Here is a 16,404-nt window from a genome sequence, read left to right on the forward strand (position 1 = left end):
TTGCCAAGCGTTCGAGACGTAGGGGGCTCTGCCCGAAGAGACTACAAGTGTCGAAGAGGCTATATGCCGACGCGGCCCCTTAAGAAGAGGGCAACTATGATGGCCTTCCATTCTTTCGAATGGACAGTCATCCATTTTTTTCGCCACGTTGTCCCTCTCATTTTTTGTATATCCTTCTGTCTGGATTGACGGGGAGAGACGGTGAACTATTGTTTTCATGAGATTTTCTCGAGTCTGCATTTAAGCAAGATATATTCATTAGATTTTTGTCACGCCAAGTAATTTATAGTTGAATACATTTTGTAATGTATAATTGAATACATTGTATTGGTCGGGGCGAATCGGGAAAAGATGGTTAGAAACTACGTTAAGCAGATTGGCCATCGAGTGTATAAAAATGACACCCACGAAATCTTTCAGACTACACTCGAGCGAGAAAAACGTGACCAAATATCTTTGACAGATACTAAAGAAATCTATAATGTTTTATATTGGCTGCTTATTTTTAAGAGAATAAAATGTATTTTAAGACCTTCACAAAGCTAGTATTTAGGTTTCTGTCGTGAATTTCTCTTGCTCATCTCTGCAGCTAACAACACTGCAAAACCCTGGCTTAAAAGGGAACCAACTCAAGGCCAAATAATCGGAAGAAGAAGAAGAAGAAACTCCAGCGATTAAGTACTTATATGTACAAATAACCTAAAAATGTCAAACGTCTGCAATCGTATAGAGTATACCTTGGGTGCTCGCCAAATAAAATATTGTTTTCAAATTGAGTTTATAATTTTTTTATTTGTTTCGATATAGGTTTTAATATTTGTTTTTGGTTTGAGAAAGCAGAAACTCTTGTACATGCAACATACGTGAAACCAAATATACCGTAACATTTGGCAAAAAGATTTTAGCTGGGATTTTAATGGAATGAATGTTTTACTACATTTGGCAAAAATAATTGATTTGAGCTTTTCATGAGAAGGGAGGAATTTGAGCTATTTTTGCAATTAATTGAATAAAGATAAATGTATTTGGCTAAATTTTTGTACATCAAAGGTGTGTTTTGAGACGATTGGTTATTAGTCGATAATTCTATATTAAGATATAAAAATTGAACCAATATTACACCAAGCTATTACCAATGTTCATTGTTACAGGGTCACTGATGGATGATTGAATGTGAATTTCCAAACTGCTCACGTTTTCCTTTGAATTCCTGAATCGTGGATGGAAGTTCCTCATCGTGCCTCTCATGATTTCAACGATCTGGAAAAGTAAGATAACTTGTCAGTTAACTTGTCCGAATAAAATGAATAATTTAATTCACACATTTTTCTCAACTATTTCATATTTTAGGAGGAAGTGGATTACTTTCTAAATTGTACTCAGTGATTCGTACTTAGTTGCCAGCTAAGTATCCTTGACTTTGAGCCGTTACTAACGACACACTTGAATACAAGCTCTTCTGAGGTGTTGAAAGTTTTAAGTTTATCTATTGCGTCCACGTATTCTGTCAAATCCCTATAAGTACAGCATAAATTTCCAAGTGAAAACTCGCTCGGAATAATTAAATAATTGCTATCACCAATAGTTTAAAAAGGAAAAATTTAAGAATATCATAACCAGAAATATAGATATTTCTGCAAAGTGTAAATATTTAAAACAAAAATACTTACTTGCCTCTGTCATTGGGTTAAAAGACCTTGAGTTGTAAATTCGATGTCCTCGGATGGCATCCTTTCAATTGGATTCATTTAGAAAAATCTTTACTATCCACTAAACTAAAGGACTATGTTCAGCGACCATAAGTTAACAACTGCAAAAATGATCGTCAGCTATTCTGTTGGGATGCTTCCCGCTGATTAATAGATACCGTAAGGAATCAGTAATCATTAATATAGACTCGTTAAATGCCACACGCACACTTTTACAGGTTTCACTTAATGGGATATTATTATTTAATCATTTTTCCAGTACCGAACTGTAGCACTGAACAGTAGAACTGAATTACTTACCATTAGTAAATTACATATCAAACTAAACGTTGAACCGAAGGAAACAGTTTGAATTTTTTCATAAGGAAAGACGACAAATCAAAAGACTAATAAGATACAAGTGTTATACATGAAGTTAGAACTTTTATACCAAATCCTTCGAAACAGCGTTACGTACGAAGTTAACGTTAGTGTATGTCTTTTTAATAAAGTTAACTAAAATGTAAATAAAAGCATCTTCAGTCCTTTTGTTTTATTTTGCATGTGCGTTATTTTACATTTATAAAGGTTCTAAAATTGGTCACAGCGTAGTTCACGGAAGGGTATTATTAATTTATAACACCATGCAGAGGTACCATATTTACGGCAGTCTGTCGCTGCAGTGGCTATGGTCTTGTTTATTTTAACAATTGTATAAAAAACTGATTGAGTTTTCTAGGCTGTTTCGATGCATCTATTGACCCCCAAACGAATGTTTACTGTGTTTGTGCGGAAATCCGACGTTGACTGGAGACTGTATCTGAAGACGTCTTGGTAGGCGTCGTTGGAGAGAGAAGTTCCGGTACGCTTCACCAAGTCGGAAGAACTTTGGAGACTTTTCAGTGTTTGATGTGCGGCTGGCAGTTTACCGGCAACGCAACTTTGAGTGGCCCAGGTGTTGGACGAGATGCATCCGGGGACGATGGAGTCCAAGTAGATGAGGGAGTTCTTGGCAGCCTGAAAGAAAACGTTTCGTTATGAACAAAGCGGGAAGGGTATTTTTCACTCTTAGATATTGCTCCTTTGCTCATAAGAAAATTATCCATAAGCACATTTGCTGTGCTGTTGGTATCTATAAATTTGATTCGTAACTCATAAAGAATAATTAAACAATTGTTCATTCATTCACAAAAAAAGCCGTTGTTAACGAAGAAGTGAAATTTGCAAAGACGGAGTTACTCGTTTTGTTGGCTGAATGGAACATTTTCATTTTTTCCACTTTTTACTATAACGCTATTATCCGTTTGTTTGTCCGATCATTACAGTTGTGTTAGCGATTGCGCTCTTTTAGTTGTTCATTATCATGCAATAATGAGTCGAGTGTTGTTCGAACAAATATCGAATTCGATGTTTTCGAGAATAACAACGAAATATATTTGGTAGAGGATGCGGATAAAATCCGCACTTCTCGTAATGTTGATGGGACCGATGCTTAACACATTCACGACTGACTTATTTTTTCCGTTTCAAATACCGAGTACCGGCGAAAATAATGAAATTCTGAAACTGGTTGCCGCAAACTTGTATCGTGTATCGCCATGGACGTGATTCACGTCAGGGGCGATCAGGAATAGAATTAAAAATGACGTGAATTCACGTCAGCGGTCCCGAATGTATTAACAGCAAAGCTGCGTTATCGAGTATTTTCACGTGTTCATGGCCGAGCTACCGGGTGATAAAAAGAACCGTCATCGGGCCAGAGCGAATCGAATTGTATTTCACAGGATGAAAAGAGGGAAAATGTGTTTGCCTTAAATTCCATCGGTACAGCATACCGATAAAGATCGGATCTAAGTGTGCAGTGTGTGTTATTTTCCTATCCCTTGAATACATGGGGCATTGCTGTGTTAATAGCAAAATCGTGGTTCTGAAATGGAAGACCACTAGTGTCCATGGTACTAGGGAAATATGAGACAGTCGCGGCCCTCAAATTGACAAAAAATCAATATTTACTTAATATTTGCTCAGCATTTCAACATAACGTCTAAAATGGTATTGTGTTTAGCATTGTATACAAGTCAAATACGAGTACGGTTAAGTATTGTAAAGTCATTGAAGTCGTGAAGATATCCGTCCTACATTCTTTACTTTCTACCCTTGTATTTATATTTAATGTTATACTTACCGAGATGACGGATTCGATGTTTTTCAGAACCGGGTCGAGAGTAGCGACGCTGCTTTTCGATTTCTCGTCCCAATTTTTAAAAGCAGCCAAACTGAGCTCCCTGAGGCTGGATTTGGCACTTGTTTCACAAGAACTTGCATCTTTGCCTTCTCCTTTGGCCTTTGCCACAGCAGCCTGTAAATTGCAAGGAATTAAGATGATACGAAAGTAGCATCAGAAGGGTCTTGTTTATGAAACATTTTCAGAATTGGATGTATCGAATCGTTTGAAATTTTACCACGTGTATACGGAGGTCTTAGGAGAGGAGATGATATGACACAGTTAGCTTATATATATCCGAGAAGTCAAATCGTTCGTGAAAGTATTCTCCGAATTGAGTGTATCGATTCGTTTCAAATTTTACCACGTGAATATGGAGGCCCTAAAGTAGGTCCTGAAACTTATGAAATTACATATTTCATAACAAATTTATCGATTTGTCACGGACTAGAACCAATATGGCGTGGTCCGTGCACGTTTTCGATGTTTCACGCTTCTTGGAGGCTTAGAATCGAAAATGAAGAGTTTCAGGACCTAGCTCGAACAATTTATAATATCGTACAAATGAAATATTACATAGTCAAATAGGAAAATATGGAAAATACTTTCAGCAATTGCAAGAGAATGCTGGTTTGTCTCGTAGTTAACACGTGTCTTTAGAGCAAAAATTTAGTTGCAGCTAAATGTCACAGATGGCACCGTTGGTCCGTTAGAATTAAAAAGTCATGAATTCACGGGATTTCGACAGTTCTACGTCGATCTCGTCATCATTGCTTTCTTCAAATGACACATCGAACGCTTGATTTCGTATAATTCTCAACGTGTACCAAATGGCATACTCCACCTGTCGTTTTCGTACAATAAATATAAAGAAATCGACGTAAAACTCCAGAAATCCTCTGAATTCATGCTTTCTGGAGTCCTAATTGACTGCAGAGGGATACCCTACGCCATCTGTGATTTCCAGATCAATTCAATTTTCACTCCGAGACCTCGTATTCTCATCGTTTTAGCATAGAAGCGTATACAACACTTTTTTTGCCTTTATCCCGTTCAAATGCGAGTTTATCGATTACCAGAGTGTTCTAAATTGTCGTAAAATTGTCCTGACCCTACCGTTTCTCATATCAAAGCCTTCGATAATCGTATATTGATCGAAATATGAGAATTCGACGCCATTTTGGTTCTGGTCTGGGTTAAGTTAAAAAATTTTTTCCAAAAATCCAAATTTTGAATGTGTCAGGACAATTATCAGATGACTACGAGTCAGGTGTCAAAGTTTCGGACAGTTTGGTCCAATACCCTTAAAAAAAAAAGTGTTGTATTCGAATCGACTGATTTGAAGAGGGTTTCACTTCGCATTAAGTATTTGGAATGGCATTACCATCAAAAAAGGTATACGTGAAGTTTAATTAATCGACGTCGATTAAATTTCTCAACGTCTTTCATAACATCTAGACATGCGAGAAATTTAATTTTTTATGGACATTGTTTAAATTTGTATATAAAAGAAATGAAATTTTATGAGTGTCGGGGCCTTCTTAGGTACCTCCATATTTACGTGGTACAGTTTCAAATGATCCGGTACACCCAGTTTGGAGAAAAGTACATAAATGATTGACCTCCTTCAAGTATCCCTTTTACTCGTGCTTTCGAATATTCTAATATCAGTGCTGAATGAGTACAATCGAATAGCCAGAGAATTGATTAAATTAAAAGGAATCTCACCTCAATGTCTTTAAGAGCTGAGTTTGTGATGGTGTTTATTTCCGATATTGATTGGAATTTCCGGTCATGTACCTTCCTTTCAAGTTCTCTAACCAAAGTATTTTGGTAACGTTGTAGGTCTTGTATTATATCATTCGTGTTGGTTTTGAGCTTGCGGATTCCTTGAACAAGAATTTGCAAGCCATTGGCAGCACTTGTTACCTGTAACAATAGAAGCTTAGTCGTTTAATTCTTTATTAATTAAAAGGTGTACTTCTTCAAATCAATAAAATAAGTTGTTAAAATAATGAACTCAAGCTAAACTGATAATACACCTTCTTTTGGGAAATTACATCACCCACTACTTCTATTGTTTGATGATAAGGACATTTAAGTACCATTGTTATTAGTAAACGGGAGGATTCTATTAAAAATGTAATGTTTCGTATTTATCCTGTAAATAAATCACACACCGTTTTCTTTATAACTCGTTTGTATCAATCAACTAAAATATTTTGGTTAAATACATAAAATTACTTTAACATTTGGGGCGATCTACCTCAATATTTCATGTAATCAAGGAAAAGTTATTAACCAAAGAGTTTTGTCATGTCAAGCAAGAACTTGATTGCCCATATAACAACTATTTTCTATGGTTGAATTAACACAAATTTTATCGATTCAACTAAATATTTTTCTAAGACTACAAAACATGCATGGACAATTAAAGATTAGAGAGATATTTTAATTAATATGTAATGTAAACTAAAGGCTTTTTGGTGAGCCATTACACGAGTAACAAAATTATAATGTGGTATTTAACATTTATGACCGTGTACATGTATATCTGTTTGAAAATATAAGGATAAATGATTGAATATTTTCCCATTAGAAACGTATTGCTTACACTTAAAATTCATATTTATGTTCTTTCGGGTGGATAGATTACAGTGAAGGCTCCAGTAATAAAAAATCAATTTACCTGCATGATGAAAGATTCAAAGTAATGTAAGACGTCACAGGCTTAATGAAGTTATTCTTTTAAATATTAATCTAAAATCTTATTTAAAATTCCAAATATTAATTGCAATATTCAATATAAATTGTCCCGCGGTGAAATGCATATCGCAATTTTGCAAGACATTGCCGCTAAATATACATCGGATTTATCTCTATGCGTCATTACTGTGAATCACAAAGATATGGGAGATTAAAACGGTAACTGGAACTGATGACGGTGTTCAAATAAGGATTATGTGCGAACGTGATTAACGGGATCCTCCTACGATTAAGCCTTGCGATATTATAAATACTGACATTTACTAATTAATGAAGAAAATTGACACTTCGCTCCAGACCAGCCATATGCTATAACCAGATTCATCGGTAAAAAATTCCGAAATAAAATGTAATATTATGTGTAAGAAATAATAATTAGTATTCCAAGGACAATTACTATTCCGTTTACCACGTGAAGGAAATATTTCAAAGAGGCAAGGCAAAATGATCGGAGGTCCATGGGCGGACCTATTCCCAGAATCATGGGCGAGGAAAGGCGAGCATGTTTAGAAAATATGAGCATGGCCTAAACAATTGATACGGCTAGACCAAGACAATCCCTGCGAACAGGGGACGGGACGGCACTTGGTCGAGGATCGCAGAACGGAACGCTTGAATCCATTCCATATACGTCTTCTTTAACAAGAAGTCAAACAACTATACCTGTGAATCTACGGAAAATATGGACTTGTCAATAGTAGATTCGCCTTCGGTAATTTCACCTCCTACACTTTTAACTATCTTATCATCCGATAACCTTCCTGGTATTACATTTTTTCTCTATTTTTACAAATTGACGCACCTTATTGTACGAGACTTTGAAACGTTAATATTAAACAAAATAAACTAAATAACTTTATTTAAACTAAATCAACCCTGTATAAACTAAGAGTATCACATATAATTGATCAAATTTAATATGAAATATTATTTTTCATTTTCCTAGTTACCATCTGAAGCGAGGAAAATCTCATTAATGTCCTTGTAATCCCAACTCTAACAAGCAATTGGACATGTTTATTAATCATAAAATGCTTAACTGTTTTGTTCTTGTATCCACTTGCTACAATATGTCACCTTGCATTCTATCGATCTTACCGCAATTTCTTAGCATTCCATTTGTAAAACAAAGGAGTAACCATTAATGAGATAATTTCTCATGTATAAATAAATTGATTTAAAACAAACGGTTTAGAATTAATTCAAAGTTAAAAAAAAGAATGTGCCGTGAACGGATTATTTGATTACGCTTCCGAGTATGGACTGTATCGGCGCATTTATCGCGTGGCCACACTCAGAAAAAGTCAGATAAGAACAAGGAAAAAGTTAGTGAAATGTTTATATTTGCTCAAATGACAAAACATTCGACACAATTCGTAATTAGTATTTAATGTTTATGTTCACCGTGGTGATTGTTGTTCATTTAAAAATGTAGATTTATGTAAAAAATTGATTCGCAGTAACTTTAATATTATCATATGAATTTTTTTAATGTACACTTTTCAGTTTCCAAATTACCAACATTTTACACATAAGTGTATGTATACGTACGTGATGCAAATATAAATCTATTACATTTTTATATATTTGTATTGTACTGGTCTCTTTACTGCTTCTTCGGCCCCGTGGGGTTTATTTACATATTTTTACAATATGATTACATATACGTCATAGTAATCTTTTTCTTTTTTAATTCAAAGATCAAATTCCAAGTAGCAAGTACACATATCACTAACGATAACAGAATTTATAACAGATACATTTCCGTGTGAAACTCAAAGGAATATTTTCTAATTTCTGAAGGCTACTTCTTATGTTAACACATTTGCGACCGGCAAATTTTTTCCGTTTCAAATACTGAGTACCGGCGAAAATAATGAAATTCTGAAACTGGTTGCCACAAACTTGTATCGTGTATCGTCATGGACGTGATTCACGTCAGCGGCAATCAGGAGTAGAATTAAAAATGACGTGAATTCACGTCTGCGGTCGCGAATGCGTTAAAATATCATTCTAATGTCCCATATACATGAGGAATGTTTTCCTACTTCTTTTCTATATTCTATGAATATTTTATGCCGTCTGGGTCGCAAGCACGTGGGACGTAAAAAACCTACTTTGTTTCCATGGTATACACGATGTTTCATGTAACGCAAGCATGGTTTACGCGTCTTTTCGCGATCGTCTTCGTCCGCGTTCGACGGTTCTATATCCCCGTAACAACTAACAGTAACGGTTAATGTTAGTCCTGTTCCATGCGGACGCCAATTCGCAGGACGAATACGAGCACGTTTCCGTCCTAGGACGTTTCGAGACTCTATTCTGTACTGCCCCCACTATCTCCCTTTTGTTTGTTTCTACTTTGTTGCCCGTCACAATTGTTACGCCCATCTTCCCAATTCGCTGAGTCCCTCGAGCAGGAAATCATTTCTGTAATAACCTCCCTAAGTTAAAACGGAATTTTCCACCCTTAGCACGTGCACATCGGGTATTACCGACGTCCAACCTGTAAACATCCAATATATTTATCCCGCATAGGACCCCTTGTTAATAGCTATAGTTTTCGGGCGATACAATAGCTATTGTGTTCAGCTTAGGCAGGACGAAGACGGTCGTCCGAGCGTCAGGCCCAGATTATTGTTTTATGGCCCCCGGACTGCACGGGTCTTATCGCGCTTCCGTCTCGGCCGTATTTGTATGGATTTCCCTTTTTGGGCCTTTTCCGTGACCAATTGTCGAGCGGTCCTTGCGGAGGGGCGATCAATAATATCATAGATTCCTTCCTCATTCCTCCTACCAAACGCTCAGAAAAATTCGGCGATAGGGCTGGAAGAGGAAGGAGGCAGTCGCTTTTCGACAACGAACATAGATCGATGCTAGAAATATTTCGAGCATAACATCAATAAGAGCAATTTTAGCTTCCGGAGACCGTCGCGAAAAGACGCGTAAATCATACTTGCGTTACATAAAAGATGTTTTGCATCCGTCAGCTGTGACTAAAAAGTTATCTATAATAAAGAGAACGACTAATATTTTCTAATAAATACAGTAACTAAAATTTCTTTTTATAAGTCAAATAAGCACAAATGACTACATAGATATCCAGAAGAGAAGCTCTATGAATAAATAGATAAAATATCGTGCAATTGATTCTACCAAATTTTTGGCTGTACTTAAGTAGAGTACGGAGACCATTTTCGAAAATTTTCTTTCTTCTCGAAATTCGCCTTTACAAACTTTCCATTTTAGATATGAATTTTGAAACTAATTTTAACGTGGGTTTCCTGGTATTAGGAAAAACCAAGTTATTCGAAAATAGAAAAGAATCTTGGGACCTGGAGACCCCCACTACGTGTTTTAAAGTGTAAAACAAATAGTGTAATCAGGAAACTCGGTAGAGTTTTGCCTCAAATGCACGGAAGTAGCATGCGCAATTACAGTAATATCGAGCGGAGCAAAATGATTAAAATAGAATACTAAAAATTAAGACTTGCCTGTATGCCACAAAGTGCAGCGAAAATGCAGAAGACAAAGAGCTTCATTTTCCCGTGATATCGTAGCTTGAGTCAGACTTGAACTTTGCAAAGATTAATCTTGCGAATTGTGATGTGTCGAGTTGTAAGAGGAAAAGCACATTGGCTCCTTGCTCGGCATGTTCCCTATATATACATACATACATGCGAGTATATCTGTGCATACCTACGGTTTAAGACTCCGTATTTTTACCTCTGATAAGGAAGATATAAAAGATAAAAAACACTAACTGGTATACTCCGAGATACTTGCACAAGTGGGGACTGCACACATATTGAAGCTAACGGGAATCCCCTATAATCCAGATTCACGTAAGTATGCTCACCTGTTCGATGTGGACATCACTTTTTTTCCTCATAGAGTTTACTGTACTTCGTTTACTATATTTAGATATGTATACCTATGTGACGTAAATTGAAACATACGTAGACTCGATCAATTGTAGGGGCATTTACTGTTGTTGAACATATATATACTGCTTGGTAAACAATTGCAACGTACACTGAGAGAAAAATTTATTTTCTAGGTGAATGTAATTACTTGCGGCAATTTAAATTCCTCTTAGTAAAGGAACTTTTTGGATGCAGCAAGATTGATTTTGTAATAATCACCAGTGTTACAGCCCAAGTGATGACAAGTTTATGTAAAGTGGAAAAGACTTTGCCGAAAAGAATTTTATGTACAAAATTGGTCTTGAGTATTGAAAGTTTCAAGAAAAGTTCCACCACATTTTGAATTTCCTTCGAAATTCCTTGAATGAAAATCCTTCGGTTTCCCGCGAGACTCTACGCGTCCGCGGTATCTTCGAGATTCGACCTTAATCGACTTCTAATTCAAGACGTTGTTAACGGCGTTTTCTTCGCTGACAAGAGGGAAGAGAAATCTGCCTTAGTCGCGATCGTCAAACCTTGTCGTCAACATCTCGCGAATCCCTCGATAGCATCTCGACTAATTCGTAGTGTCTCGCCTTCCGCGAAAGAATCAAGAATACTGTACACTGGCCGACATCAATGCCTTCCCATTATGCATTCCTGTTACCGTGTTTGCAGGGAAGGCATTCGCGTCCTCCGCTGTACGCGTTCATTCTTTGTCACTATCTAAAAATTCACATAAACTCGCTAGTCATTGTTACGGCCCCGTTACCGTTAAACAAACAAATGATTGTCGTTATACAACTTCGCAGACCACCCTCTATCTTGCCGTTCCTCCGTGAACTAACTAAAACACCGGGAAAACCTGAACCTTCATTAACCCTTTCGGTACGAGCGCTCTGTCCGTCGTGAACTCTCGCTTTACGAGGCGTCGCTCCGAAAATGCACACATAGCGTGTGCATACAGGCTGTCACATGGATGCCGGATATATCCGGCGCTCGTACCGAAAGAGTTAAATTTGGCGATCCCGGTGCGACCGGGCGGCGAGATTTAGGATGTCTTCTCTTTTCAGGATTCCGTTAATAATGTTGATTGTAGAGTAACGACTATCTCATTCAGTCCGGCCTCCGAAAGGCAACGACGTGGGGTGGAATCCCACGCGTCCAAGAGCCATCCGTAAACCTCCTCGTCGTGGAGACTGGATGCGGGCCCCCATGGGTCCGGAACGAAACGGCAAATGGCTACTGGGTAATCATGACAGATGCTCGCTCTGCGGAGTTTGACCGCACTCTTGTTCCCCCTAGAATTACCGGCGAAAAGTGGCCCTCGTCATGGGAATACTTCTCGACCGGACGGCCGGGGTGCGTCGGGTAACCCGTCCCGTGTCCCGGATTTCCGGGTGCGGGTTGGGGGTACAACATCGGCCGTAATAAGAAGGCCAGCGAGCTAGTACGGGCCGATAGATGGGATAACCGATCCGAATATTCGCTGGGTTATCTTGGCCGATGGATCGGGTTCCCATCCGACCTAGCCTGGAAAACTCGCGAAACCACGCTGGAGCATTACGTCTCAGCTGGCGCCTTGCACGAATGCTCGCACCACGTGAGTGCAGGGGAGGGACCTCCACAGAGTTCCCCGCGGGCAACGGGCAGGGTGAAGCGACCTCCCTTCGGGGACAGCGTCGCGGAGGCCCCGACCCGGCTTGCGCCTCCCCGGGGTTTGAACGAGCGGTCCGGAGCTTTCGGGTTTTTTCCAGCCCGTCTTGGGCCTTCGGGCCCCCTGTGGTGGTGGGGTCGCTGAAGGTAGGGGGGAGTATAACCTCCCAGAAATGGGGGGGGGGGCTGCTAGAAAGACTATAAATCTTCAGGCGCGGCCGATATGAACTTCTATCTCATTCAGTTCCTCCAGTGGTAAATTTGTTCTATGTCCCTCGCGCGAACTCTCTTCAAGTTCTCTCCGTAGCGAACTTTGAAAAATTCGTTTTGCATCATACATAGTCCAAGTTCCCTACGCGTGTTGTACACTTTCTATCTATTCCCATCTTTAATCTTCCGAATATAAATAAGTATCGTATACCAGGACACTATTTTAAAACCCTTTAATAACTTGTGTCTGGAATACGGCTAAGTTTTCAGGTTCCCAGTGGCAATCTTTTGTAGCGATTTTTCTCCGCGGTTAAGGTGAAGTGAAACACGTCGAGGAACTTGATAGACGTCGATAAAGAAGATTTTTCTAAATGCCTACGTTGCCGACGTTCGTTTTTACATTGACAGCTGTGTCGAATTATATTGGGTATTGTACCAAATGGCATACTCCACCTGTCGTTTTCGTACAATAATTATAAAGAAGTCGAAGTAAAGCTCCAGAAATCCTCTGGATTCATGCTTTTTGGGGGCCTAATTGACTGCAGAGGAACCCCCTGCGCCATCTGTGATTTTCAGGTTAATTACATTTTCACTCCGACACCTCGTATTCCCATCGTTTTGGCATAGAAGCACGTAAAACACTTTTTTTGTCTTTATCCCGTTCAAATGCGAGTTTATCGATTACCAGAGTGTTCCAAATTGTCGTAAAATTGTCCTAACCCTTTCGTTCCTCATATCAGAGACTTCAATAATTGTATATTGATCGAAATATGAGAGCTGGACGCCATTTTGGTTCTGGTTTTGGCTAAGTTAAAAAGTTTTTTTGAAAAATCCAAATTTTTAATGCGTCAGGACAATTTTTAGATGATTAGGAGTGATGTATTAACCCTTTCGCTACGAGCGTCGCCTATAGACGACATCCGCGCGATGACTTGTGTGTACGAGCGTCGCCTATAGACGACATCCGCGCGACGACCTGTATGTACGAGCGCCGCCTATAGACGACATCCGCGTGATACCACTTGACCATGACATCCGCGATGTTTTTATTGATAATAATTGCAAAATCTCCAAATATGTTGTTGTATAATACTTAAAGAATCGTGCGATCCGGAGAATGACGAAGCTGCACCGAAAGATGTAAGTCCGAACACCAGTTTACCTAAGCGCAACATGCACACTTTTCGGCGCAGTGCTCCGTTCAGTGCCGCTACTCCGGCGGCACGGTGGCCCGTTCAACGGTGTCACTCCGACGGAGCAGACTGCCGTAGAGAAAGGGTTAAAGTTTCGGACAGTTTGGTCTAATACCCTTAAAAAAAAGTGTTGTATTAGAATCGACTGATTTGAGGGGGGGGTCACTTCACCTTAAGACGATGTTGCCATCTGCGAATTCCTTTCTCCATATTCGCGAACGTATCTTGGCTTAGACACTCATCTTGGCATAACCCTTCCTAACCCTGAATATTCATAATGGAATTTTCAGGAGGCGCACAAGAAAGCACAGAAACCAGCGGCGTTTTTTACTGGAACATGCGTGAACTTTGAGTAGTCAGTTTTGTAATTAATTTCTTTTTTTTTCGATATTCCATATCGACGAAAAGAGAGCTTGTACTATTGGTTTTCAAGAATCCATTGTGTTTTTTAGTTTGGGTCAACCAGAAATTAACTTATATTGCACACCGCCAAGTGCGCTTTTGGCGCAATGCTTTATATCAACGGCTATAGCCCGCTTCATTTCCAATTTTTTTTCATACAAAAAAAATAAAACGTACACCTGAAATCAGGTACTTTACAGTGAGCAAACTTCTACTTCAAGAAAATAATTTGATTCAACAAAAAAGATTCTGATAAATGACTTGTTTTAGCTGTCTAGACTAACAAGCTCCCTTAAAAGCACGATTCCGATGTAATGAAATTATAGTTTCCCACTGAACACCAAACCTAACAGTTACGCAACGTAAAACTAACAAATAACATAACGTTTGTTACAATGTAATAGCCTAACAGTTACGTAACGTAGAGCTAACTAGTTACGTGACATTTGTTACAATGCAGTAACTTAACGGTTAAGTAACATGGAGCTAACAGGTTACATAACATTTGTTACTATCATATCTATATAAATGTAGCATAACTTTGTTACTCTCATCTTACATTATGTTACTGTCTTGATATTACTGTGTATATGCAGCACATATTTGTAACAAAACGGCACTACATTGGTGCTGTCAATTATTGTATTATATCATCGTCATCGTCATTGTCATAACTCATCGTCAAATGTCATAAGATTAATATATGTCATATTTTGTTCACTACTCGTATGAAAAAATGTGACTTTAATTCATACGTGCATACACATTATCAGTCGATGTTTGCTAGTCGAATCTGATTTGTAATTTAATATCTAACTATTGTCAAATACCAGAGAATAATTAAAAATAAAAAATAATATAATTTTGGATAAAATTGCGCTATTTCTTTTTTATTAAATGTATGAAACATTAATATTATTTTAAGGTAACTGAAATTATAACATTAATATAACATGTTACATAACATGTTACCTTACTGAGTGGGAAATAATAACATCTAACTTCCATGTTACTTTTTTGCTACATAACATGTTAGTTTCGAAAACGTAACATTTATCCAACAGTTATATAACAGTGTTCACTGGGACATTCTGCGTCGGCAGTCATCGGTGTTCGAACTTACGTCTTCCACCTGAACAACGCCTTCTTGACATCCTTTTGTATGTACGCTTTTTCCATGTGTTAAATAACAACTGTTTTGTCGTATTATTCCATTATTAAATTTCCAAATAAAAGTATAACCTCGAAACTTTTAAGAAATTAAAAGTTATCCCAATAGCTGGTCTTCTCGGCTCGTCTCGATTGCCAAAATGTGTTACGTATGATCAAAATGTACTTTTAGGATGATACATCAAATACAGATGAATACAATCAAAAGATACTCTACAGATATGGCAGAATTTGTTACCGACTAAAGTGGCGCTCGTAACGAAAGGGTTAAAGATGTCAGAGCGTTCAGGGTTTTCAAGACTACAAGGATTTTTAAAGTTGTCGATATTTCATAAGTATTTATGGTGATGTAAAAGAAGAATCTGAGGAGTTGTTCGTTTATGACACTTATCTCAAAACGGTGTACCGAATAGTTTGACATTTTGCCACGTGAATTTGAAGACCCAGAGGAAGGTCCTGACAATCATACAATTTCATTTCTATACAAAATTAAGAAATTATTTATGAACAATAAAAAAAAAATGAAATGTCATGGATGTAAGACCTTTCTTAAAGCGTCCATATTCACGTGGTAAAGTTTCGAACAATTCGGTGCACCCAGTTCGGAGAAAAGTTTCATAAACGAATTGACCCTTCAGATGCCCTTTCACGTCACTTTAAGGTGATATGAAAGAGTCATCCTATATACATACATACATATATAATATATTCTATAATATATATTATATAATATATAGAAACATCAATATATTTATATTTTTTTTCTCCAAACTGAACGCACCAAATCATTTAACACTTTAATACATGGTTATGGAAGTCTTTTTTGGTTCTTGCCCGGGATAACTAACATTTTTCTCGGAAAATAAAATTTCACGAGTTATAATACCTTTATTGAGACCTCTATTGTCAGGTGTTAAAGTTTCAAATTATTCGATGCACCCTGTTTGGAGAAATGTTTTATAAATATTTTGAGTTTTTGATATATGACACTTGCATAATACCTTATTCCTAAAAAATGTTTTTATGAGGAATTTCAATGTTACCAAATCATTCGACAACTAACAGTACGCGAACCATAAGATTATCCTTGCAACGACGCAAGTCAGAGTTTAACGTTGAACGTATGAACAAATAAAATGTTCAATGCAGGTTTTTAGTGCAAAGAAGTCATAAGGGCCGGTTGCACCAAC

The 16,404-nt window shown here is 37.8% G+C and overlaps 1 protein-coding gene across 1 annotated transcript; it reads right to left on the reverse strand.

Moving 5' to 3' along the window:
* Nucleotides 1-2,212: 2,212 nt before the first annotated feature.
* Nucleotides 2,213-10,323, reverse strand: LOC105697789. The gene is made up of 4 exons (XM_012421445.1): nt 10,173-10,323; nt 5,641-5,841; nt 3,874-4,047; nt 2,213-2,705 (listed from the first exon to the last, which is right to left on the reverse strand). The coding sequence occupies exons 1-4, from the start codon at nt 10,218-10,220 to the stop codon at nt 2,424-2,426; spliced, it is 705 nt and encodes a 234-aa protein (XP_012276868.1). The 5' UTR covers nt 10,221-10,323; the 3' UTR covers nt 2,213-2,423.
* Between the last annotated feature and the right edge of the window lie 6,081 nt (nt 10,324-16,404).

Source organism: Orussus abietinus, unplaced genomic scaffold (genome assembly GCF_000612105.2).
Source record: "Orussus abietinus isolate OABI.00-Male unplaced genomic scaffold, Oabi_2.0 scaffold221, whole genome shotgun sequence".
NCBI classification, from domain to species: domain Eukaryota; kingdom Metazoa; phylum Arthropoda; class Insecta; order Hymenoptera; family Orussidae; genus Orussus; species Orussus abietinus.

Bases quoted from the DNA above. Each gene is read 5' to 3' on its own strand.
- LOC105697789 (XM_012421445.1), bottom strand. From the start codon at position 10,220: ATGAAGCTCTTTGTCTTCTGCATTTTCGCTGCACTTTGTGGCATACAG. The intron at 5,842-10,172 runs GCAAGTCTTAAT...CTATTGTTACAG, and splicing joins CTGCACTTTGTGGCATACAG to GTAACAAGTGCTGCCAATGG. The intron at 2,706-3,873 runs GTAAGTATAACA...GTTTTCTTTCAG, and splicing joins ACATCGAATCCGTCATCTCG to GCTGCCAAGAACTCCCTCAT.